This window comes from Mandrillus leucophaeus, unplaced genomic scaffold (genome assembly GCF_000951045.1).
Source record: "Mandrillus leucophaeus isolate KB7577 unplaced genomic scaffold, Mleu.le_1.0 Scaffold422, whole genome shotgun sequence".
Taxonomy (NCBI): Eukaryota; Metazoa; Chordata; class Mammalia; order Primates; family Cercopithecidae; genus Mandrillus; species Mandrillus leucophaeus.
Genome location: NW_012104499.1, coordinates 205,347 through 231,801, shown reverse-complemented (window position 1 = coordinate 231,801; position 26,455 = coordinate 205,347). Strand labels below are relative to the sequence as shown.

At 38.9% G+C, this 26,455-nt stretch overlaps 1 protein-coding gene across 1 annotated transcript in view; it reads left to right on the top strand.

Annotated features, from left to right (window-relative positions):
* Positions 1–3,364: 3,364 nt before the first annotated feature.
* The window catches only part of FMR1NB (fragile X mental retardation 1 neighbor), a 46,923-nt gene continuing 23,832 nt past the window's right edge, over positions 3,365–26,455 (top strand). Inside the window, exons 1-2 of the mRNA XM_011993017.1 lie at positions 3,365–3,756; positions 25,429–25,548. Of these exons, the coding sequence (XP_011848407.1) occupies positions 3,492–3,756; positions 25,429–25,548 (385 nt within the window). The 5' untranslated portion in view covers positions 3,365–3,491. The remainder of the gene's footprint in view (positions 3,757–25,428; positions 25,549–26,455) is intronic.

The window sequence follows — 26,455 nt, the reverse complement described above, 5'->3', positions numbered from 1 at the left end:
CCCACAAAGAAAACAAATAGGCAAACCAGCAAAAAAAAAAAAAAAAAAAAAAAAAAAAAAAAATTAGGCAATTTATCCTGATTATTGTTAAATGTTATACACTGTAGGAATGAACTAATTTGCTTTTATTACCCTACTGGGACATCACTTATGTTATTTCCACTATAACAATGAACATCGTTGTACATGTCCGCTTGTACACATGAGTGAAAGGGTAGATACCTAAAAGTGGAATTCCTAGGTCACAGAATATGTGAATATTTAACTTTACAATTTGTTGTCAAAAACTCACCAAAGTGGGCCAGGCACAGTGGCTCATGCCTGTAATACCAGCACTTTGGGAGGCCGAGACAGGCAGATTACCTGAGGTCAGGAGTTTGAGATCAGCCTGGCCAACATATAGTGAAACTCCTTCTCTACTAAAAAATACAAAGTTAGCCTGGCGTAGTGGCACGTGCCTGTAGTCCCAGCTACTTGGGATGCTGAGGCAGGAGAATCGCTTGTACCCAGGGGCAGATGTTTCAGTGAGGTGAGATCGTGCACTGCACTCCAGCCTGGGCAACAGAGCGAGACTGTGTCTCTCAAAAAAAAAAAAAAACAAAAAAAATCACCAAAGTGGTTGTACCCATTTGTAACCCCACCTACAATGACCAAAGTCCTATTTCGATATATTCGTGTGGATATTTATTGAGTTTTGCTAATATAGGTGTGAAATATCTCATCATTGATTTAACTTATGAGTTATTTGTAACTTATGAGCTATTTGTAACTTATTTAACCATGATTACCTGAAGTCAGGTATCTTTTCATGTCTGTCTGTGGTGATATTTGAAAAAAAATAGTGTCAATTCTGTTTTCCACAAGAATGGTAGTTACATTCTGAGCAGTGATATGCACTACCTCATGAAGCAATTCTTGTATTCATGCCCCATGCAACACATTTTTATCTCTAATTAGGTCTAGGTTGTTTAGCATCCAATTTAGCTCCCTTGAGGGTATAGGACAAAAGAGGAAAGCCAGTGCAGGACTTTAAATTTACATCTGATAATCTGTAAAATGGACACCTCACATGGCTTTGCGTGTGTTCGTGTGTGTGTGTGTGGCCTCAATCTCGAATTAGTGTTGTGTAAGCCAGGAAGTGCTGAGATGTAATCTTAGGGATTTTATCCTTTGAGTTCCTGTTAGTAATTTGGGTTTCTAATGGTATAACGTGGATTGCATTGTAGTAGAACTGCCATGCCTCACGGGTTTGCAGCAATCTCAAATGCTACAGTCAAGTATGAGTCATAGCATGCCAGAGCTGAATGGTATCTTCACAATCGTGCTATCCACAGCCCATAATTGGTAAAAGGGGGAAACTAAGGCAAAGAGAGTTCAACCTGTGAGATGGCAAAGAGCCCAGTTCCCAATTGCGTGCTCTAGCTTGATCTGAGACCTCAGGGTGGCTATGCGGTGTCTGGTCATATGATAATTTTCCACCTGTGCTATGATATGAACAAGGCTGCTGTTGGGAGGCAATTTTCCATGGATTTGTTGAGTTTCTGCATGTCTCAGGAGAGCTTTTGTCCTTTGTCTCTGACTCAATTGTCTTGCATCTTCTGCCAGCATCTATAAAACTGCAACTAGTTACCTTGCTACTTGAAAGAAGAGTAAAATCTCAGATACTTCACGGTTCCTCACAGTTGCAAGCAGCAGTTTCAGAAGCTATTAATAAATGTTTTGTGTGATAACAATCCTCTCATCAAATTAGTTTTGGAAAAGCTGAAGCCAAAAAAAGGATTTAAAAAAATATAGAAGGAAAGTGGGTTCTTTTCCTGTTAGACTCTTTGATAAACTAAACGGCATTATGAATGGCTCTTGGGCATGGGGCAGGGATGGATGGAGTGTGCCAAGTTTCAAGAATTATTGGAATAGGAAGCCTTGCTTCTCCCTTCCTCTGTGGGATGCTTAGGAACACTGGAAATAACAATAGAATAAAATTAGTAGAAACGGAAAGTGCGTATAATTACGAATAAGGATGGAAATGCAGTTGGGGTGGTTTTCATATCCTTTGTAAACTAGAATGTGGTAAGCTAACAGTTATGGAAGCAATACCTACACAGTCCTTTTGCAGGTGTGCCCAAACCAAGGAAGGTAACGGGAGTTTGCCCAAGGGTCAGATTTTAGAGCCAAAAGGGGGTCTAGAAACAATGTCCAACCCTTCCATTTTACACATGAGGCACCAAGGCCTAGTTGGAGGAAGGCATTTACTTAGAGCCACCCAGTTCATGGGTAGTAATTTTGGCAATAAAGCGTAAATGATTTTAGTAACTTTTCAGTGTTCCTCACACATTATTTGTTCTCATGTTGTTGTATTGTTTTATTTATTTGTAACTCAGTTTTAAGGTTTCATAAGGCACACAGCATTTTGTCTAACACTCAAAGCTTCTACTAAAGTGTAATAATCTATTGAATATCTATGATATTCACTAGTCACTCTTCACATCCAGCACTGCCCAAAACAACTTTTTGCCATGATGAAAACCCTCCAGCAGGGCGCGGTGACTAACGCCTGTAATCCCAGCACTTTGGGAGGCTGAGGTGGGCAGATGACCAGAGGTTAGGAGTTCGAGACCAGCCTGGCCAACATGGTGAAACCTTATCTCTACTAAAAATACAAAAATTGACCAGGCGTGGTGGCGCACTCCTGTAATCCCAGCTATTTGAGAAGTTGAGGGAGGAGAATGGCGTGAACCAGGAAGGTGGAGCTTGCAGTGAGCTGAGATCGCCCCACTGTACTCCAGCCTAGGAGACAGCAAGACTACGTCTCAAAAAAAAAAAAAAAAAGAAAAGAAATAAAAAAAAAATCATATTGCCAGTGTCCAGGATGGCAGCCATGAGCCACATGCGGCTATTGAGCACTTGTTAAAGTGACTACTGTGATTGAGGAACTCTTTTCTTAATTTCATTTAATTTTAAGTAATTGAAACTTGCACTTAAATAGCCACATTTGGCTAGCAGCTGCTGTCGTGAGCGCTGTAATGACGAACTGTAGTGACCGGACACTACAATGTGCACTCTAGGAATGAGGAAGAATGGAGTCAGAATCCGAGTTATTCCTTTTTGTTGATCTATGACAAGCAGTCATGCCACTGGTCCAGGCCTGAAGCCCCGTTCACTTGTTCCACAAGCATTTAGCAAGCACCTATGTGCCAGGCTTTCAGTGGGAGTGTGAGGGTTCACCAACCACTGGCCACGTGGTTGTAAGGGTCTGCGCCTGTGGAATGAAGCAGAAGACGTCATCGTGAAGGAATCAGTTTCAGCCCCGCGAGAGTTAGCACATGCCACGCGAGAGTCACTGCCCCATTGGCTTCTGAGTCACGGACTGCCCCGGAAGCTTTTGTGTCAGGGACTGCCCCGGAAGCTTCTGGGTCAGGGACTGCCCCGGAAGCTTCTGGGTCACGGACAGTTGGGCAGTGAGGCGGCGTCTCAGCGAGGCGGCACCCGGAGCCATGCCTTCAGATAGGAGGCAAGCGAAGGGGAGGAATAGGTCAAGTCGCCATGCCATGCGTGTGGCTCACTTACAGCCGGCAACTTATGAGGTGGCGGCAACTGGGTCGAATCCCGAGAGCAGCCATCCCGGGTACGAGGCCGCCATGGCTGACAGGCCTCAGCCAGGATGGCGGGAATCTCTAAAGATGTGGGTCAGCAAACCCTGCGGGATGCTCATACTCTCCATCTGGATCCTGCTGTTGGTGTGCTACTACGTGTGCTCTGGTGAGTGCTGGCTCAGGCCAGGCGGGGAAATGGGGGGGAGGGGTAGGGAGAGGGGGTGGGGTGTGGCGATGCACCGGCACCAACTGTAGGCCTTCCTGCCCCTTCCTGTCCTCTCTCCTCCCTAAGGCCTTTATGGCCCCATCTTCAGCAGTCCTTACAAAGGCCTGCCCTCTCTCACCTGGCCGCAGGAAGTCTTTCCCGCCTAAACTCACTTCTAAAAGACTTTCCCTCCCCGACTTCCCCTAACAAAAGCCTTTCCTTCCTCACACTTCCCACCACAAAGTACTAACCTTCTTTGTCACCGCTTTTTAAAAGTTGAGGACCAGGCGCGGTGGCTCACACCTGTAATCCCAGCACTTCAGGAGGCCGAGGCAGGCGGATCACTTGAGGTCAGGAGTCCAAGAGCAGCCTGGCCAACATGGTGAAACCGCCATCTCTACTAAAAATAAAAAAATTAGCCGGGCATGGTGGCACACGCCTGCAATCCCAGCTACTCGGGAGGCTGAGGCAGGAGAATCGCTTGAATTCGGGAGGCGGAGGTTGCAGTGAGCCAACATGGTGAGACTCCCTCTAAAAAAAAAAAATAGGGCCGGGCGCAGTGACTCGCGCCTGTAATCCCAACATTTTGGGAGGCCGAGGCGGGCGGATTGCCTGAGCTCAGGAATTCAAGACCAGCCTGGGCAACAAGGTGAAGCCCCGTCTCTACTAAAATGCAAAAAAATTACCTGGTCGTGGTGGCATGCACCTGTAGTTGCAGCTACTTGGGAGGCTGAGACAGGAGAATTGCTTGAACCTGGGAGGCCGAGGTTGCAGTGAGCTGAGATTGCACCACTGCACTCCAACCTTGGTGACAGAGACTCAGTCTCAAAAAAAAAAGAAAAAGGCCAGGTGCCATGGCTCATGCCTGTAATCCCAGCACGTTGGGAGGCCGAGGGGGGCGGATCACAAGGTCAGGAGATTGAGACCATCCTGGTTAACACTGTGAAACCCCGTCCGTACTAAAAATACAAAAAAATTAGCCGGGTGTGGTGGCAGGGGCCTGTAGTCCCAGCTACTCCGGAGGCTGAGGCAGGAGAATGGCATGGACCCGGGAGGCGGAGCTTGCAGTGAGCCGAGATCACACCACTGCACTCCAGCCTGGGTGACAGAGCAAGACTCCGTCTCAAAATAATAATAATAATAATAATAATAATAATAATAATAATAAAATTGAGGTGAAATTCACATAACATAAAATTAACTACTTTATAGTGAAAATTAAAGGAATTTAATTCATTTAAATGTTGTGCAACCATCACCTCATGTAGTTCCAAAATATTTTAACCACCCCAAATTAAAACCCACACCCATGAACCAGTTACTTCCAATTCCCCAATCCATAAGGCTACTTCCTTCCTTTTTATGGCTGATTCGTATTCCATTGTAGGGGTATACTATATTTTTATCTAGTTTTTGAAATTTACCGAATTTGGGTTGTTTCCACTTTGGGCCTATTATGAACAATACTGCTATGAGCATTTGTGTACAAGTTCTTGTGTAGACGTGTTTTGAGTTCTCTAGGAGTAGAATTGCTGGATCGTATGGGAACTCCGTTGATCTTTTTGAGGAAGTCCCACACTGTTTTACAAAGTGGTTGAACCGTTTTACATCTCCATTAACAATGTTTGAAGGCTTCAATTTCACCAATATATGTTATCTGTCCCGCTTGTTATAAATTATAGCCATCATAGTGGGAGTGAAGTAGTATCTCATTATGGTTTTGATTTATATTTTCCTAATGCCTAATGACTTTGAACATGTTTTTATATGCCTGCTGGCCTTTTGTACATCTTTGGAGAAATGTCTTTTCAAATTATTTGACCATTTTTAATTGGATTGTTTGTGGTTTTGCTGTTGAGCTTTAATAATTCTTTATATATTCTGGATACTGAATCCTTATCAGATACCTGATTTGTAAATGTTTCCTCCCATTCTGTGGGTAGTCTTTTCACTTTCTTGATAATGTCCTTTGATGTAAAAATGTTTTTAATTTTGAGAAAGCTCAGTTTATCTATTTTGTCTTTGGTTGCTTGTGTTTTGGAGTCATATCTAATAATCCATTGTCAAATCCAAGGTCATGACGATTACTCCCATGTTTACTTTTAAGAGTTTTATGATTTTAACTCTTATATTCAGATTGCTGATCCATTTTGAGTTGATTTTTGCATATGGTGTATGTTAAGGGTCCAACTTCATTCTTTTGCATGTGGATAACCATTTGTCCCAGCACCACTTGTTGAAGAGACGATTTTTTCCTCAATTGAGTGCTCTTGGCAGCTTTCTCAAAAATCAGTTGATTATGGATTTATAGATTTAGTTCTGTACTCTCAATTTTATTCTGGTCTATGTATCTGTCTCTATGCTGGTATCACATTCTTTTGATTACTGTAGCTTTATAGCAAGTTTAGAAATTGGAATGTGTGAGTCCATCATTTTCGTACTTCTTTATCCATATTTTTTTGTGTATTCATGGCCACTAACAACTCTATATAAATTTGAGAGTCAGCTTTTCCATTTCTGCGAAAAGGCCATTGGAATGTTGATAGAGTTGGCATTGAATCTGTAGATCACTTTGGAAGTACTGCCATCTTAACAATATTAAGTATTCCAATCTGTGACCACAAAATGTCTTTACATTTATTAATGCTTTCTTTAATTTATTTCGGTAATGTTTTGTAATTTTCAGTTTACAAGTCTTTAACTTCCATGGTTACATTTATTTTTAGATATTTTATTCTTTTGTATGCTATTGCAAATGGAATGGTTTCCTTTTTCTTTTCAACTTGTACATTGGTGGTGTATAGAAACACGGCTGATTTTTACCTGTTTGTCTCGTACCTGTAAAGTTACGAAATTAATTTATTAGCTCTAGTAAGTTTTCTGTGGACTTTTTGGATATTCTAGATATAGAATCATGTTATCTGTAAATAGAGAGAGTTTTACTTTTTACTTTCCGATTTTCATGCCATTTATTTCTTCTTATTGCTTAATTGCTCTTGCTAAAACTTCCAGCACAATATTGAATAGCAGTGATGAAAGCAGGCATCCATGTTTTAGAGGAAGCTTTCGGTTTTTCAACATTGGTTATAATGTTAGCTGTTCATCAGCTCTTCATCATGTTAAGTAAGATTCATTCTGTTCCTTGATTGCTGAGTGATTTTATTATGACAGGGTTTTAGATTTTGTCAGATGCGTTTTTTGTATCAATTGAGATATGAAATTGTTTCCCTTTGTGTATTATGTTGACTGATTTTCTTACGTTGAACCATCTTTAGATTAGTGGGATGAACTCCACTTTACAGTCATTGCGTATAATCCTTGTAATATGCTGTTGCATTTGGTTTGCTAGTATTTTGCAGGATAATTTTGTATCTATATTCATAAGCGATATTGGTCTGCAGTTTTCTTGTGGTGTCTTTTTCTGCCCTTGGGATCAGGTTACTACTGAACTCCTAGAATGAGTTAAGAAGTATTGTTGCTGAAGATTTTGAGAAAGATTGATGTTAATTCTTCTTTAAAAATTTGGTAGAAATTACCAGTGAAGCCATCTGTTCCTAGACCTTTTTTTGTTGAAACATTTTATTTTTATTGTTTTATTTTTTTATTTTTTACTTTAAAAAAGTTCTGGGATACATGTGCAAAACGTGCAGGTTTGTTACATAGACATACATGTGCCATGGTGATTTGCTGCAACTATCAACCTGTCAACTAGGTTTTAAGCAGTATTTGTCAGAACGCTCTCCCTCCCCTTTCCCCCCACCCCCCGACAGGCACTGGTGTGTGATGGTCCCCTCCCTGTGTCCATGTCTTCTCATTGTTCAACTCCCACTTAAGATTGAGGACATACGGTGTTTAGTTTTCTGTCCCTGTGTTAGTTTGCTGAGGATGATAGTTCCCAACCTCATCCATGTCTCTGAAAAGGACATGAACTCATTCTTTTTTATGGTTGCATAGTATTCCATGGTGTCTATGTGCCACATTTTCTTTATCCAGTCTATCATTGATGGGCATTTGGGTTGGTTCCAAGTCTTTGCTATTGTAAATAGTGCTGCAATAAGCATACATGTATGTGCATGTGTCTTCATAGTAGAATGACTTATAAACCTTTGGGTATATACCCAGTAATGAGATTGCTGGGTCAAATGGTATTTCTGGTTCTAGATCCTTGAGGAATTGCCACACTGTCTTCCACATGGTTGGACTAATTTATACTCCCACCAACAGTGTAAAAGTGTTTCTGTTTCTTCCTCACCAGCATCTGTTGTTTCCATACTTTGTAATGATTGCCATTCTAACTGGCGTGAGATGGTATCTCATTGTGGTTTTTATTTGCATTCTCTAGTGACAAGTGATGTTGAGCTTTTTTTTCATATATTTGTTGGCCTCATAAATGTCTTCTTTTGAGAAGTGTCTGTTCATGTCCTTCACCCACATTTAGTGGGGTTGTTTATTTATTTCTTATAAATTTGTTTAACCTCCTTGTAGATTCTGGTTATTAGACCTTTGTCAGATGGATAGATTGCAAAAATTTTATCCCATTCTGTGGGTTGCCTGTTCACTCTGATGATAGTTTCTTTTGCTGAGCAGAAGCTCTTTACTTTAATTAGATCCCATTTCTCAACTTTGGCTTTTGTTGCCATTGCTTTTGGTGTTTTCGTCATGAAGTCTTTGCCCATGCCTGTGTCCTGAATAGTATTGCCTAGGTGTTCTTCTAGGGTTTTGATGGTTTTAAGTCTTTAATCCATCTTGAGTTAACTTTTGTATAAGGTGTAAGGAAGGGGTCCAGTTTCTGTTTTCTGCATATGGCTAGCCAGTTTTCCCAACACCATTTATTAAATAGAGAATCCTTTCCCCATTGCTTGTTTGTCAATGATCAGATGGTTGTAGATGTGGGGTGTTATTTCTGAGGCCTCTGCTCTGTTCCATTGGTCTATATATCTGTTTTGGTACCAGTACTATGCTGTTTTGGTTACTGGAGTCTTGTAGTATAGTTTGAAGTCAGGTAGTGTGATGCCTCCAGCTTTGTTCTTTTTGCTTAGGATTGTCTTGGCTACACAGGCTCTTTTTTGGTTCCACATGAAATTTAAAGTAGTATTTTCTAGTTCTGTGAAGAAAGCCAATGGTATCTTGATGGGAGTACCATTGAATCTATAAACTACTTTGGGCAGTATGGCCATTTTCATGATACTGATTCTTCCTATCCATGAGCGTGGAATTTCTTTTTCCATTTGTTTGTGTCATCTCTTATTTCCTTGAGCAATGGTTTGTAGTTCTCCTTGAAGAGGTCCTTCATGTTCCTTGTAAGTTGTATTCCTAAATATTTTATTTTCTTTGCAGCAATTGTGAATTGGAGTTCACTCATGATTTGGCTCTCTGCTTGTTTATTATTGGTGTATAGGAATGCATGTTATTTTTGCTCATTGATTTTGTATCCTGAGACTTTGCTGAAGTTGTTTATCAGCTTAAGGAGTTTTGGGGCTGAGATGATGGGGTTTTCTAAATATATACAATCATGTGGTCTGCAAACAGAGACAATTTGACTTCCTCTTTTCCTATTTGAATACCCTTTATTTCTTTCTCTGGCATGATTGCTTTGGCCAGAACTTCCAATACTATGTTGAATAGGAGTGGCGAGAAAGGGCATCCTTGTCTTGTGCCGGTTTTCAAAGGGAATGCTTCCAGCTATTGTCCATTCAGTATGATGTTGGCTATGGGTTTGTCATAAATAGCTCTTATTATTTTGTGGTGCTGAGAAGAATGTATATTCTGTTGATTTGGGGTAGAGTCTTCTATAGATGTCTGTTAGGTCTGCTTGGTCCAGAGCTGAGTTCAAGTCTTGAATATCCTTGTTAATTTTCTGTCTCATTGTTCTGTCTAATATTGACAGTGGGTTATTAAAGTCTCCCACTATTATTGTGTGAGAATCTGTCTTTTTGTAGGTCTCTAAGAATTTGTTTTATGAATCTGGGTGCTCCTGTATTGGGTGCATATGTATTTAGGAAAGTTAGCTCTTCTTTTTGCACTGATTGATCCCCTTTACCATTATGTAATGCCCTTCTTTGTCTTTTTTGTTTATATTTGTTTTATCAGAGACTAGGATTCCAACCCCTGCTTTTTTATTTTTTATTTATTTATTTATTTTTTGCTTTCCATTTGCTTGGTAAAATTTCTCCATCCCTTTATTTTGAGACTGTGTATGTCTTTGCATGTGAGATGGGTCTCCTGAATACAGGACATCAGTGGATCTTGGCTCCGTCCAATTTGCCAGTCTGTGTATTTTAATTGGGACATTTAGCCCATTTACATTTAAGGTTAATATTGTTATGTGTGAATTTGATCCTATCATCATGATGCTAGCTGTTTATTTTGCACATTAGTTGATGCAGTTTCTTCATAGTGTAATTGGTCTTTATATTTTGGCGTGTTTTTGCAGTGGCTGGTACTGGTTTTTCTTTTCCATAGTTAGTGCTTCCTTCAGGTACTCTTGTAAGGCAGGCCTGGTGGTGACAAAAATCCCTTAGCGTTTGCATGTCTGTAAGTATTTTATTTCTCCTTCGCTTATGAAGCTTAGTTTGGCTGGATATGAAATTCTGGGTTGAAAATTCTTTTCTTTAAGAATGTTGAATATTGGCCCCCACTCTATTCTGCTTCTAGGGTTTCTGCAGAGAGACCTGCTGTTAGTCTGATGGGCTTCCCTTTGTAGGTAACGCTGCCCTTAACATTTTTTACATTTTTTCCTTCATTTTAACCTTGGTGAATCTGATGATTATGTGTCTTGGGGTTGCTCTTCTCGAGGAGTATCTTTGTGGTGTCCTCTCTATTTTCTGCATTTGAATGTTGGCCTGTCTTGCTAGGTTGGGGAAAGTTCTCCTGGATAATATCCTGAAGTGTTTTCCAACTTTGTTCCATTCTCCCTGTCACTTTCAAGGATCCCAATCAAACGTAGGTTTTGTCTTTTCACATAGTCCCATATTTCTTGGAGGCTTTGTTCATTCCTTTTCAATCTTTTTTCTCTAATCTTGTCTTCATGCCATATTTCATTAAGTTGATCTTCAATCTCTGATATCCTTTCTTCTTCTTGATTGATTTGGCTATTGATACTTGTGTATGCTTCACGAAGTTCTCGTGTTGTGTTTTTGAGCTCCATCAGTTCATTTATGTTCTTCTCTAAACTGTTTATTCTAGTTAGCAGTTCCTGTAACCTTTTGTCAAGGTTCTTAGCTTCCTTGCATTAGGTTAGAACATGCTCCTTTAGCTCAGAGGAGTTTGTTATTACCCACCTTCTGAAGCCTACTTCTGTCAATTCATCAAACTCATTCTCTGTCCAGTTTTGTGCCCTTGCCAGAGAGGAGTTGTGATCATTTGGAGGTGAAGAGGCATTCTGGTTTTTGGAATTTTCAGCATTTTTGCACTGTTTTTTTTCTCATCTTTGTTGATTTATCTACCTTTGATCTTGGAGACTGAAGACCTTTGGATGGGATTTCTGTGTGGGTGTTCTTTTTGCTGATGTTGATGTTACTGCTTCCTGTTTGTTAGCTTTTCTTCTAATAGTCAGGCCCCACTGCTGCAGGTCTGCTGTAGTTTGCTGGAGGTTCACCCCGACCCTGTTTTCCTGGGTATCACCTGTGGAGGCTGCAGAACAGCAAAGATTGCTTTCTGCTCCTTCCTCTGGAAGCTTTGTCTCAGAGGGGCACCAGCCTGATGCCAGCCAGAGCTCTCTCCTGTGTGAGGCACCTCTCAACCCCTGTTGGGAGGCCTCTCCCACTCAGGAGCCACAGGGATCAGGGACCCACTTGAGGATGCCATCTGTCCCTTAGCAGAGCTCGAGTGCTGTGCTTGTAGAATCCTCCTTGTCAGGGTCCACTGCTCTCTTCAGAGGCGGCAGGTAGGAACGTTTAAGTCTGCTGAAGCTGCGCCAACAGCTGCCCCTTTCCTCGGGTGCTCTGTCCCAGCGAGATGGGAGTTGTATCTATAAGCCCCTGACTGGGGTTGCTGCCTTTCTTGCAGAGACGCCCTGCTCAGCGAAGAGCAATCTAGAGAGGCTGTCTGGCCACAGCTGCTTTGCCGCACTATTTTGAGTTCCACCCAGTCCTTAGCACAGTCAGGGGAAAGCTGCCTACTCAAGCCTCAGTAATGGTGGATGCCCCTCCCCACACCAAGCTCAGTCGTCCCAGGTTGATTTCAGACTGCTGTGCTGGCAGGGAGAATTTCAAGTCAGTCTTTCTTAGCTTGCTGGGTTCTGTGGGAGTTGGAGCCACTGGCTTGGCTCCCTGGCTTTAGTCCCCTTTCCAGGAGAGTGAAAGGTTCTGTCTCACTGGGGTTCCAAGTGCCACTGGGCTAAGGAAAAAAAAAAAAAAACTCCTGCAGCTAGCTCCATGTCTGTCTGAACAGCTGCCAGTTTTGTGCTTGAAACCCAGGACCCTGGTGGTGTAGGCACATGAGGGAATCTCCTGGTCTGCGGACTGCAAAAACCATAGGAAAAGCATAGTATCTGGGCCAGATAGCACAGTCCGTCATAGCTTCACTTGGCTGGAAAAGGGAGGCCTCTGCTCCTTGCACTTCCCAGGTAAGGCAACACCCCACTCTGCTTCTACTCACCCTCCATGGGCTTCACCCACTGCCTAACCAGTCCCAATGAGATGAACAGTGTACCTCAATTGGAAATGCAGAAATCCCCCACCTTCTGCATTGGTCTTGCTGGGAGCTGCAGACCAGAGCTGTTCCTTTTCAACCATCTTGCCAGCAGATGCCCCTGTTTTTGTATTTTTATATTGATATATCATAGTTGTATGTATTTTTGGAGTACACGTGATATTTTAATATGTATACACAATGTGTAGTGATCAAATCCAGGTAATTGAGATATCCGTTACCTCAAAAATTTATCTTTGTATTGGGAACATTCCAATTCTTTTCTTCTAGCTATTTTGAAATATAAAACAAATTATTGTTAACTATAACTTCTCTATTGCAAGGGAAATTTCGTTTAGTGTTTCAATCTCTTTACTTTTTATAAGTATTCTTTGAAAAGTCTTCCCTCCTTAACCTCCCTTCACAAAGTACTACCTTTTCGTTCCCTCTTTTCAGAAATGACTTTCTCTCATAGACGGCTTTCCTCCCTCATCTCTCCCAAGGTCTTCTTTTCAGTATCTCCATCACATGGGACTAACCTTCTTCACCGCACCACTCAAAGTACTAACCTCCATCATCTCCTCTCTTAAAACTTTTCTACCCCTAACCTCACTTGCTAACCTCCCGTACTTCACTACACAAATTTCCTCAGTCACTTCCCTTCACAAAAGTCTTTCCTTGCTCATTTCCCCTCACGAAAGCCTTTCTTTACTCACCTTCCATCACAGAGTCCTACCCTCCCGCATGTTCACTCACAAATGCCTTCCTTTATCTCCCTCTAAAGGCTTCTTATCACACTTCTTCTGACAAAGTGCTTCCTTTTCTCACCTCAGTCATGAAGGCCTTTAATTCCTCAACTCTCCACTAAAATTCCTTGTCTTCCTTCACAAAGACCTTCCTCCCTCATCTCTTCTCACAAGGGCCTTTCTTCTCTCACCTCCCTCATGAAATTATAACCCCCTTCGTCTCCTCTTCATAGTCCTTTCTTCTCTCACCAATACATTCCCTGTCTCACCTTTGCTTATATAGTTCTAACCTCCCTTATCTCTCCTCACAAAGGTATACCCTCCTTCTTCTCCTCTACCAAAATCTTCTTTCCATGCTCTCCCCTAACAAAATTCTAACCCCTTTCGCCTCCCCTCACAAAGACCTTACCTTCTTTTATGGTTGCCTTTCCTGCTTTCTTTACCCTCACAGTTGACTTCCCTCCCTGCTCAAAGGCCTTCTTCCCTCAAGTCCCCTCACAAAACCCTAACTTCCTCATCTCCTTTCCCAAAAAACTTCCCTCCTTCACTTATCACAAAGGCCTTCCCTTTTTTACCCTCACAAATGCCTTCCCTCCTTCATCACCATTCCAAAAGTTTTTCTTGTCCTTCAGTCAAGGTCCTTTCATTTCTCACCTCCCCACAATGACTTTCCTTTGCCCACTTCACAGGCCTTCTCTCAAAAGCTTTTCATTCCTTATCTCACAGAGCCCTTTTCTCCTCTCTCTTAAAGTCTTCACTCCCTTACTTCCCTTCTTTTACCTTATATCATCCTCTCCCTCTCTAAGCCACCTTCACTAAGGCCTTGCCTCTCTCCCTCAAATTCCTTCCCCTATCTCTTTATTTACCCTCCTCCAGGCCTTTACTCACTCCCCTTCAGAAGCCTACTTTCAGCTCTCCAAAAGTTCTTCTCCTCACTCAGGTTTTCCTTCCTTTACCATCCAAAGGCACTTTCCAATTCTTCCCCAAAAGCCTCCTTTTCTTCCTTCTACTTAATGATCTTTCTGCCTCATGTGCCTCTCTCAAAGTCTTTCCCTCCTCCTCCAGATTCTCCCAACCTGAACTGCTTTTCCTTTTCCTACACCCTTCTTTCCCTCCATAACCTTCCTAAGTCTCAGATGGTTTTCTCAAAACAGCTTTCTCTGTATTACCCACAATAGCATGCCTTTTCTCCCAACCCCCTCACAAATGTATTTCATGTTCTCATCTGCACAAAGGCCTTAGATTTCCCACAGTCTCCTGCCTTTGAGCTCCAGACCCAAGCCCAAAGACTTCAGCATCCCCACATCTAATCTCAATGGCTTCTTTCTCTGTGCCCTCCCTAGAGGTTTTCCATCTTCTCAACCAAGGTCCACCCACAGTCAAAGAGGGAGGTAAAGATTGGGCAATGGCATCACAGCTAAAAAGAATGGAGACTTCTATACACTATGTCACAACTACATGGGTTTATAGGTTTTTGTGAGGAATGAAATTCGAAGTTAAATAAAATATATGCTGTGTCTTATCAATTATTTGAAATAAGTTAGAAAATATGATTTCTGTTCTTTGAAAAAATGTTAAGATATTTTTAATGATCATTTACAAATCATAGTATTACCACAAAGTATTCAGGTTTATTTCTACTATTTATCTAAAACACCAAAGTAATTCTGAATTACTGAATTTGTAATAGTACAATACTAAAAGTCTTCTTATCCTCTAAAAAAGTAAGCTGAAAAACAAAACTATAAATTGTATATTTTTTCTTAGTCAGTGAGTTCTTCATTTTCTATTTCTATTTTGAGTAGAACTCCCACAACAAAAAAGAATACTGTCTAATTCAGTGTGATTTCTTTATTTCCAGGAGTACTTTTTCCATTATAGGTCTAACATGTTTTCTCCTAAAATAATCCATGATTCATTCTTTATATTGTTAGATTTCCCAGATTCTCAGGAGGTAATATGTGACTGTATGAATTAAATTTAATTTGCATTTAAAATTATTTCACTTAATTAACATAACAAAATGCACTGTGTTATGGGGTGAATCGTGTCCCCTCACCAAAAACAGTTGCAATTTTAACCCCAATACCTTATTTGTGATCTTATTTGGAGATAAGGTCTTCATAGAGATAATCAAGTTAAAATGAGGTCATCTGGAGTGTATTTTAATTCACTATGAATGGTGTCCTTATAAAAAAGGGGAAACTTGGACACAGAGACAGACACCTATACAGGAAAGACTATTTCAATCTGCAAGCCAAGGAGAGGACTTTCCTCACAATCCTCAGAAGGAAACAGCCCTACTAACACCTTGATTTTGGACTTCTAGCCTCCAGAGGTGTGAAACAATAAATTTCTGTTTTAAGTCACCCAGTTTATGGTATGTTGTTACAACAGCCCTAGAAAACTAATATACATCAGAAGGTAAAATAATTGTCCATGGTCCTGTAGAATTATGGCGAAAGCAAAACATATGGTTCTGACATTAAAATTCCCTTTTTCGTTTCTAGACAGACCCCAGTGAGTTCTCTTACATTTAATGCTACTGAGAGGAATCGAAGTTGAGTGACCTGAGGTAACTCTGGGATATCCCTCCAGTTTGTATTGTCATTTGCATTCCCAAGCCACATTGCCTTTCCGGTTATATTTATGCAAAAGACATACAGACCAGTGGCATACAGGATGAGGAGACAAGCAAATTGGGGACTGGGAGTTTGATCCCACCAATTATCTGTAACCTATTCAGTCAGTCCTAACTGCTCATCCTTTTTAGGGAAATTTAAAAAACGAGAAATAAAGATGGACCAGTAGGTAATATTTTCAAATTGCCTTAGCTCCATGGACAAATCCCAGTAACTAGTTTCTGTATCATTTTATTAGAATACCTTATTTATCTAATATCCTTGCAGAGTGAATGAGGCATTACACATAGAAAGTCTGGCTGCCTGCCATGTACCTAATTGAGCACAAGGCTAGCTTTTGCTTTAACCCCGTGTACATGTGGTGTAGTTGGAGGAGCCCTAAGCTAGGAATCAGGAGATCTAGGTTGCCCTGATTGTTCACATTAACTTGCTGTATGACCTTTGATGAGTCATTTTACTTCTTCAGGCTGTAGCTATCTTGTTGAAAAAATGAAGAAATTTCACTAGGTAAGCATTTCTTCTGTTCACTCCTTTCAAGCTAGGAGCCCTAAGCTAGGAATTAGGAGATCTAGGTTGCCCCGATTGTTCACACTAACTTGCTGTGGACCTTTGATGAGTCATTTTACCTCTTTAGGCTTCAGTTATCTTGTCGAAAAAATGAAGAAATTTCACTAAGTGGGCATTTCTCCTTTCAGTCAGAATGCTTGGTTATCTTGATGATACCAGTCATTCATAATTCCCTTTAGGCTACCTTACTTTTTTACATTAATATATTTCTTTAAAAAGGGAACTGTACCATAGTTATAAATGGAAAGTTGACCATATTTGCTATTAACATTATTAATAAAAATAAATATCCTTAAAACAAAGTAATGATATTAAATTTAAAATTGTAAGCAATAAAAATAAACAATGAAAGTCACGTAACAAACTATTTGTTTTGCATTGTATTAAACACTTCACATGTGACATCATTTAATCCTTATAACACTTCAAAATAAATATCACCATTTTGCAGATGAGTAAACTGAGGCAACGAGAAGTTTACTGACATGCTCAAGTTCACCAGCTAGTATGTGGCAGAGCCAGTATGCAAACTCAGGTCTGTTTGAGGCCAACACCCAGAAAGACAGTGGCATAGGTAGACCCTGAACTTAAAGCCCCAGTAAAATCCTTTAGATACTGATACAGTTAGCCACTGCTCTTCCTGTCTCCCCACCCTGTCATTCAGTTTCTCATCTATTAGACCTCACACCAGAGTGGGCGAGTGGGGTGGGAGGGGGCAACATAATTTGTAAAATGAAAATACAAGATGTCTCATTCAAAATTTATGGATTTCAAAATGGTGATAGCAGAACATTAAACTAAGCATGGAGCTCCCCAAGTGTGGGGCCCTGTTTGACTGCACAAGTCACATATAGATGAAACTCTCTGTTTGCACTGAGTCTGGTGTTTCTTTTCTGTTGAAATGTAGTTAGATTTTTAGTCTTTCATTTGTAACAGGGAAATTTAAAAATAAAAATTCTTTGTGACAAGGAAACGTAATTGGTTCTTTACTATTTTCTACTACCAATTTAAAAGGCTGACTCCTAATCTTTTATTTGCTGAACATGCTAATGAGTGTAAAGATGCAAATTAGAGGCCAAGAGGATGAAATTATTCTTTATATGAAAAAAAATGGCGGAGGGGAAAAAGGCCGGAGGCTGTTTGGGTAGAGAGGAAGACCTGAGAAAAAGGCTTGTGTGCTGGCTGATGGGAGACTTTGGAGAGAGTTAAAGAGGAAAAGGAGACAATCATCCCAGGGAAGAAAGAACAGGGATTAAAGTTTATAAAGCCTAAGCAAAAAGAATAAAGCTGGAGGCATCACACTACCTGACTTCAAACTATACTACAAGGCTCCAGTAACCAAAACAGCGTGGTACTGGTACCAAAACAGACATATAGACCAATGGAACAGAGCAGAGGCCTCAGAAGTAATGCCACACATCTACAACCATCTGATCTTTGACAAACCTGTCAAAAACAAGCAATGGAGAAAGGATTCCCTATTTAATAAATAGTGCTGGAAAAACTGGCTAGCCATATGCAGGAAACAGAAACTGGACACTTTCTTTACACCTTATACAAAAATTAACTCAAGATGGATTAAAGACTTAAGTGTAAGACCTAAAACCATACAAACCCTAGAAGAAAACCTAGACAGTTCCATTCAGGACATAGGCATGAGCAGAGACTTCATGACTAAAACACCAAAAGCAATGGCAACAAAAGCCAAAATTGACAAATGGGATCTAATTACACTAAAGAGCTTCTGCTCAGCAAAAGAAACTCTCATCAGAGTGAACAGGCAACCTATAGAATGGGAGAAAATTTTTGCAATCTATCCATCTGACAAAAGGTTACTATCCAGAATCTACAAAGAACTTAAACAAATTTACAAGAAAAAAAAAAAAAACCATCAAAAAGTGGGCAAAGGATATGAACAGACACTTCTCAAAAGGAGACATGTATGTGGCCAACAAACATATGAATAAAAGCTCATCATCACTGGTCATCAGAGAAATGCAAATAAAAACCACAATGAGATACCATCTCACGCCAGTTAGAATGGCAATCATTAAAATGTATGGAAACAACAGATGCTGGAGAGGATGTGGAGAAATAAGAACGCTTTTACACTGTTGGTGGGACTGTAAACTAGTTCAACCATTGTGGAAGACAGTGTGGCAATTCCTCAAGGATCTAGAACCAGCAATACCATTTGACCCAGCAATCTCATTACTGGGTATATACCCAAAGGATTATAAATCATTCTACTATAAGGACACATGCACATGTATGTTTATTGCAGCACTATTTACAATAGCAAAGACTTGGAACCAACCCAAATGCATATCAATGATAGACTGGATAAAGAAAATGTGGCATATATACACCATGGAATACTATGCAGCCATAAAAAAAATGAGTTCATGTCCTTTTCAGGAACATGGATGAGGCTGGAAACCATCATTCTCAGTAAACTAACACAGGAACAGAAAACTAAACACTGCATGTTCTCACTCATAAGTAGGAGTTGAACAATGAGAACATATGGACACAGAGAGAGGAACATCACACACGAGAGCGTGTGATGTCAGGAGGTCGGGGGCTAGAGGAGGGATAGCATTAGGAGAATTACCTAATGTAGATGATGGGTTGATGGGTGCAGCAAACCACCATGGTCCGTGTATATCTATGTAACAAACCTGCACATTCTGCACATGTATCCCAGAACTCAAAATATTAAAAAAAACAAAGTTTATAAAGATTTGCCATATGACAAGTCATGTCAGTCGTGTTTGATGTCATGGTAGGTTTGATATTTTACTCATATTTTTTTCTTCTACACTTTCAAATAAACTCATAGCAAACATTAATATATTCATAAATATTCATCTATGTTCTACCTAAAATTCTTATGTACTACTAGTGATAGACTACGCTTTGAGACGTACTGCTCAAGTTAGTTTAAAAATAATTGTCTTTCAGAGTATGGAAGAAATCAGAGGTGGAGGGCAGGGTATAATATATTCTAGACTTATGGTTGAGACTGCCACTGATGTTGCTTATCTGAGTTAAGATGTTTAATTGTCACTTTCATTTCAAATGCCCATTGTAATGACCGAAAAAGCTATAAAGGGTGAAAACCTGGAGAACCTAGAAAGGTTCCATCTGTCATCTATATGCCAGAAACTTGGAGGGTTCTCTGAAAGATAAAAACATGACGGAGAGAAATCACAGCAACTTGTGTTTCATGTGAAGCCAACGGCAAGCCTGTCCAGCAGGGACTGGGGGCTAGGGCACTCTGAGTTGGGGACTCTAAGTTGAGGGATTAATATTCTAGAGGAACTCCAGAGAACGCATAACTTGCTGAATATAACTTAGAATGGAGACTCAGGCCTCGGTGTGCTACTGTCAGCCAACACTTACTTCGGATGGTGTGCTGAATCAAGTGGCAACAAGGACAGCAAATTGACGAAGGGGGACACTGAGCAAACAAACAGAAATATGGAACAAAGGTCTTGTCAAGGTCTCTTCCATCTGTAGCTCCCTTCTCATGTCATGTGGGACAGGGTTCTCTGATCTGGCAAAGTGTGCCTAACAATATTAATCTCATTTCTTGTCCTTGTGCTGGAAGCACACTCCCAGGCCCTTTGTTCAGCCAGCTACTTCTAGCCTTTTTTTTTTCCCCACTTAATTATCATCTACTCAGAGAGACTGGCTCCCATTTAAAGTAGCCCTCTCCTTTATTCTGTATCAGTATCCACTTTCTTCATAGCACTGATTACAATTTGTAATTATTTAATTTGTTAGTTGACTTACTTTTTGTCTGTCTTCTCCACTGCATTGTAGTAAGCTCCATGAAGGCAGGGATCTTGTCTGACTTGTTCACTGATATGTCCTCAAAGCATAGAATATAGTAGGTGTTCAGTAATGAGTAAGCATTAGTAGAAAACAAGCAGGAAAAAATGGATTATTTTTAATATTGCCAAGGTATAATATATTGTGAAGATAAAATTGTCATGATTGAATATGCATTGTCGGAGTATATGAAACAAATAGTTTTAGAAATTAAGTAGAAATCATCAAAACCACAGTCATGGTGAGATACTTTAATATTTATCTTTTAGTCCTTGACAGAAAAAATAAAAATACAAAGCATTTGTATAATATAATTTAGCTTGATTTAACAGTTATAATAGAGTTCATTGTGAGAGTACACATTCAAATGTGTGTGTATGGAAGTTGCTCTCATTAAAATGAGAAAGAAGATATTATCATTGATATAAAGGAGTTTTAAATATTACAGTGAGTAGTCTTAAGGGCAGCCAGAGAGAAAGGTCGGGTTACCCACAAAAGGAAGCCCATCAGACTAACAGTAGATCTCTCGGCAGAAACTCTACAAGCCAGAAGAGAGTGGGGGCCAATATTCAACATTCTTAAAGATAAGAATATTCAACCCAGAATTTCATATCCAGCCAAACTAAGTTTCATAAGTGAAGGAGAAATAAAATCCTTTACAGACAAGCAAATGCTCAGAGATTTTGTCACCACCAGGCTTGCCCTACAAGAGATCCCGAAGGAAGCACTAAACATGGAAAGGAACAACCGGTACCAGCCATTGCAAAAACATGCCAAAATGTAAAGACCATCGATGCTAGGAAGAAACTGCATCAACTAACGAGCAAAATAGCCAGCTAATATCACAATGACAGGATCAAGTTCATACATAACAATATTAACCTTAAATGTAAATGGACTAAATGGTCCAATTAAAAGACACAGACTGGCAAATTGGATAAAGAGTCAAGACCCATCAGTTTGCTATATTCAGGAGACCCATCTCACATGCAGAGACACACATAGGCTCAAAATAAAAGGATGGAGGAAGATCTACCAAGCAAATGGAAAACAAAAATAGGCAGGGGTTGCAATCCTAGTCTCTGATAAAACAGACTTTAAACCATCAAAGATCAAAAGAGACAAAGAAGGTCATTACATAATGGTAAAGGGATCAATTCAACAAGAAGAGCTAACTACCCTAAATATATATGCACCCAATACAGGAGCACCCAGATTCATAGAGCAAGTCCTTAGAGACTTTCACAGAGACTTAGACTCCCATACAATAATAATGAGAGACTTTAACACCCCGCTGTCAACATTAGACAGATCAACGAGACAGAAAGTTAACAAGGATATCTAGGAATTGAACTCAACTCTGCACCAAGAAGACCTAACTCTGCACCAAGAAGACATCTACAGAACTCTCCACCCAAAAGCAGCAGAATATACATTCTTCTCAGCACCACATCGCAATTACTCCAAAATTGACCACATAGTTGGAAGTAAAGCACACCTCAGCAAATGTAAAAGAACAGAAATTATAACAAACTGTCTCTCAGATCACAGTGCAATCAAACTAGAACTCAGGACTAAGAAACTCAGTCAAAATCGCTGAACTACATGGAAACTGAACGACCTGCTCCTGAATGACTACTGGGTACATAATGAAATTAAGGCAGAAATAAAGATGTTCTTTGAAACCAATGAGAACAAAGATACAACATACCAGAATCTCTGGGACACATTTAAAGCAGTGTGTAGAGGGAAATTTATAGCACTAAATGCCCACAAGAGAAAGCAGGGCAGATCTAAAATTGACACTCTAGCATCACAATTCAAAGAACTAGAGAAGCAAGAGCAAACACATTCAAAAGCTAGCAGAAGGCAAGAAATAACTAAGATCAGAGCAGAACTGAAGGAGATAGAAACACAAAAAACCCTTCAAAAAATCAGTGAATCCAGGAGCTGTTTTTTTGAGAAGATCAACAAAATTGATAGACCGCTAGCAAGACTAATAAAGAAGAAAAGAGAGAAGAATCAAATAGATGTAATAAAAAATGATAAAGGAGGTATCACCACCGACCCCAGAGAAATACAAACTGCCATCAGAGAATACTGTAAACACCTCTATGCAAATAAACTAGAAAATCTAGAAGAAATGGATAAATTCCATACTAATAATTGCTTTGTAAATAGATGATTTCCTAGCAAAATAAAAATAACAAAATTAACTGTGACCATGAAGTAAAAGATAAAGAACTACCCCTCTCCAAAAAATAAAGACTCAGACTTTTTCTGGATGAGTTTTCCCAAACCTTTAATGGATCAAATCATTCCTACATTGTTTCATCTGTTTTAGTCTAGAAAAAACAACAGGAAGCTTCCTAGGTTATTTTAAGAAGCAGGTATAACTCTCATGCCAAAATTTACAAATGTAGCACACAAAAGAAAACTAAAGACACACTTCACTTAGGAATGTAGGAATGTTGAATCATGAATCCTATATAAAACATTAGCACTTGTGGACTTTGCTCAGGAATGCAAGAATATTTTAATATTGGCAAATATATTAATAGTATTCAATAATTAATAGGCAGGGGGAAAGATCATCATGGCAGTAAATATTAAAAGGATTTGATAGAACCCCAGTTCTATCCCTGATTCAAAATGAAACAAAATAATAACAGAAAATTTGTAGAAAACCACAACTAGAGAAATACATCCTTAATTTAATAAAGGGTATCTATCTTACACCAGCAGCCAACATTATACTTAATTATGAAATACTAGCACATTCCCATTAAAGTCAGGAAAGATTCAAGAACGTCCATTGTTATGGTTATTAATCAACATAGTTTAAACATTTCTAGGCAATGCAGTGAAAGAAGAAAAATAATTCAGCTGTTAATATTGTACAGAAAGGAGACAAAGTCATCTATATTTAGTGATAATATGATTGTCTATCTGGAATGACACTGAAGAACAATGAGAACTAATGAGAGTTAACTAAGGTAGTAAGAAAATACATGTATAAAAATCAATAGCTCTCTTACATACCATCAATCCACTAGAAAATGTGGTGAAATGGATTATATTCACAAAACAACAAAATATATATGATGCCTGGGAATAAATGTACTAAGAAAAGTGCAGAGCCTATCTGAATACAATGATAAACCTTATTCAGGGACATAAAAAGAGACTTGAATGGAGAAACAAAACTACTTAGGTGAAAAAATTTTGTAACATTATCAGTTCTCTCCAAATGAGTCCACATTTAATTGAATTCATGCCTAGCACACGGGACACACAATAAATGATTTTTGAATGAATGATAAATAAGTGAACATAATTACCGTAAAATTTAGAAATTTTTTTTGGCTTGACAAAATGATTTTAAGGTTCATCTAAAAAATTCTCAGAGCTGAAAATAAAATTTGATAATAGAGACAATCAAAAGATTACCAGATCAGTTATTAAAACATAATGACATAAGATAGGCTGGGTGCTGTGGCTTATGGAGGCCAAGATAGGTGGATCACCTGGGATCAGGAGTTTGATACCAGCCTGGGAAACATGGTGAAATCCTGTCTCTACTAAAAATACAAAAATTAGTTGAGCATGTTGGCGCATGCCTGTAATCGCAGCTACTTGGGAGACCGAGGCACAAGAATCACTTGAACTAGGGAGGCAGAGGTTGCAGTGAGCTGAGGTTGCACCATTGCACTCCATCTTGGGCAACAGAGTGAGACTCTGTTTCAAAAAAAAAAAAAATAAGAAAAGATAAAATAAACAATAACATTAGTATTGGCACATGAATAGATAGATTTGTGGAACAGAATAGAAAGTCAAGAAGCAGATCTATGATTATGTAAGGATTTAGAATATGATGACATTATCATAAGTATAATAGAAAAGGATGGATTTAATAAAGGGCCTTAGGACTGCTGGAAAAATTGTATCCCTACTCCATAACACACTGCAAAAAATATACTCCAGGTGTATTAAATATTTAAATTTAAAAAGTACAACCATGAAAATGTTGTTAGTATTAGAGTATAGAATGCCTTTATAGAGGTAAAAATGATAAAGGAAGAGATTGATAGATTTAATTACATATAAAATTTTAAGTTTCTGAGCTTCCCAAACACCATAAAAAATGTAAGGATAACCAATTACCTTGAAAAAAATATTTTAAATATGTGGCAGATTAAGATTTAAGTTCTCTACTGTGCAACACAATGCGAAAGATGTAAGCTCACTGATTATGAAAGTTGCAAATTAAAACAAAGGATATTTTGTTTCATTTTGGCCATCAAATTGGCAAATAATAAAAAACAGAGAGGTTTGAGAAAACTAGCACTTGCCTGTACTACTGGTAGAAGTGTATTTTGGGGTAACTATGCTGGAGGGTAATTTGGACATATTCAAGCACCATGCCTTAAGAATTTATCTTAAGTAATTTTTCATGAGTATTTGCAAATATATAAAGCTTCAACGATAATCATTGCAAGCTAATGAAAATGTAATGATAATTATTGCAAGCTAATGATAATGTAATGATAATCATTGCAGTATTCTTTATAACATCAATAAATTTTAAACAACCTGAATGTCTTCTTATGGAGAAATTGCTAACTCAATTATAATAGAGCCATATAATAGAATTCTGTGACATTATTAAAGATAGCTTTGGGAAATATTTAATGCTATGGACAAATCTGTGTTATCCTCTTCTCTTATGTAGGAGGGAATTGTGTAAATAAGACTGAAAACCAGTTCCTTAAAATAGTGAGAAAGAAAGATAAGGAAGGTTTTACTGTATGTAAGGCCTTGATTTTTATCAATATATATCTAAGCCAACATATTTTCTAAGGTTTTCTGTGATGGGATCTGACTTAGTTGGAATACATACTGTTTTCAGCTCATCAATTGATTAGGCCTCTTAATACTGTTTGTCAGAGGCAAGTTTACTATTGTAAATCAGTTTACAACAATGGGATGTGTCAGCCTATAGCTTAAGCATTTGCAAATTTAACACTTTTTCAGTTTCACAACAAAATTGCATTCTGATTATTAATAATAAGTTGTTAGGAGATGAAAGTATATCTGTTAGCTATTTGACTTTCTATAATTAATTTAAGCAAAGGTAATTACTATTAAAGGGTCATTGAAAGTGATATATGCTTTATATGTTGGGATTAATAATTTTACTTCTTCTTCAGGGCCCTCATATTTTGTGCTTCCAAGTGGGTATATCCTGCAAAACAGTGAAAACACTAATGACCAATCTCTGGAAGAAGATTACGCATCGGAAGCTCTGCTGAATTTTTTCTTTCCAACAAGTAAGTTCTTGTTTGATTTTTTCCCCCTCTAATGTTCTTGTTTTGAAAAAAGTAGTTAAATGTTTAGGAAGCAGTGTGGTGTATTGGCACTGGAGTGGGACAGAGCTGAGTTTGAATCCTGACTCTGCTCTTTGGCTTAGACAAGACAATCTCTCTGAACCTCAGTGCCCTCATCTTTGAAATGAAGATATTTACCACTAAGAATTATGAGGACGAACTGAGATAATATTTGTAAGGCATTTCATAAATGTATATTACTGTTTATAAAATACTTTTCCTTTGCAAATATCTAAATCTTTCACAATTTACCTGAATGACATTGCCTGAAATTTAGTCAATGACCCAGTATTGTGAAATTGATGTCTTCTGTGGCATTAGTGAGAGGGTACTGTGTGACTGATGTTATGGAATATGCCAGATGTTTCCCCATCTGTTTTAATGATAGAAATCCCAGGCTTCAAGTCCCACCGTCTTTTTGTGATTCTGTATATAATGTGTTTATCAAGCACATTATGACCCCTGAGAATTATTAACCAAAAATAAACATGTTTCATTTTGTATAGCATGTGGTGCCCTTTCAAGGAGAAGCTTCATATAAATTGGAATATGTGAAGTACAAAGATAAAATGTTATGAAAAATCATGCAGAATTTATTCTAACAAAATTTGATATACTCTATAAGCACAAAATTATATCTGTTTTTCATTTCCAGGCCTTACTACTGAATTCTTTAGTGAACTTGAAAAAATCTCTTTGTGTTTCTTTGTACTTGTTTCATTAAGTTTAAAATAGGCATCTACCAAGGCTGGTTCAACATTCGCAAATCAATAAACATAATCCAGCATATAAACAGAACCAAAGACAAGAACCACATGATTATCTCAATAGATGCAGAAAAGGCTTTTGA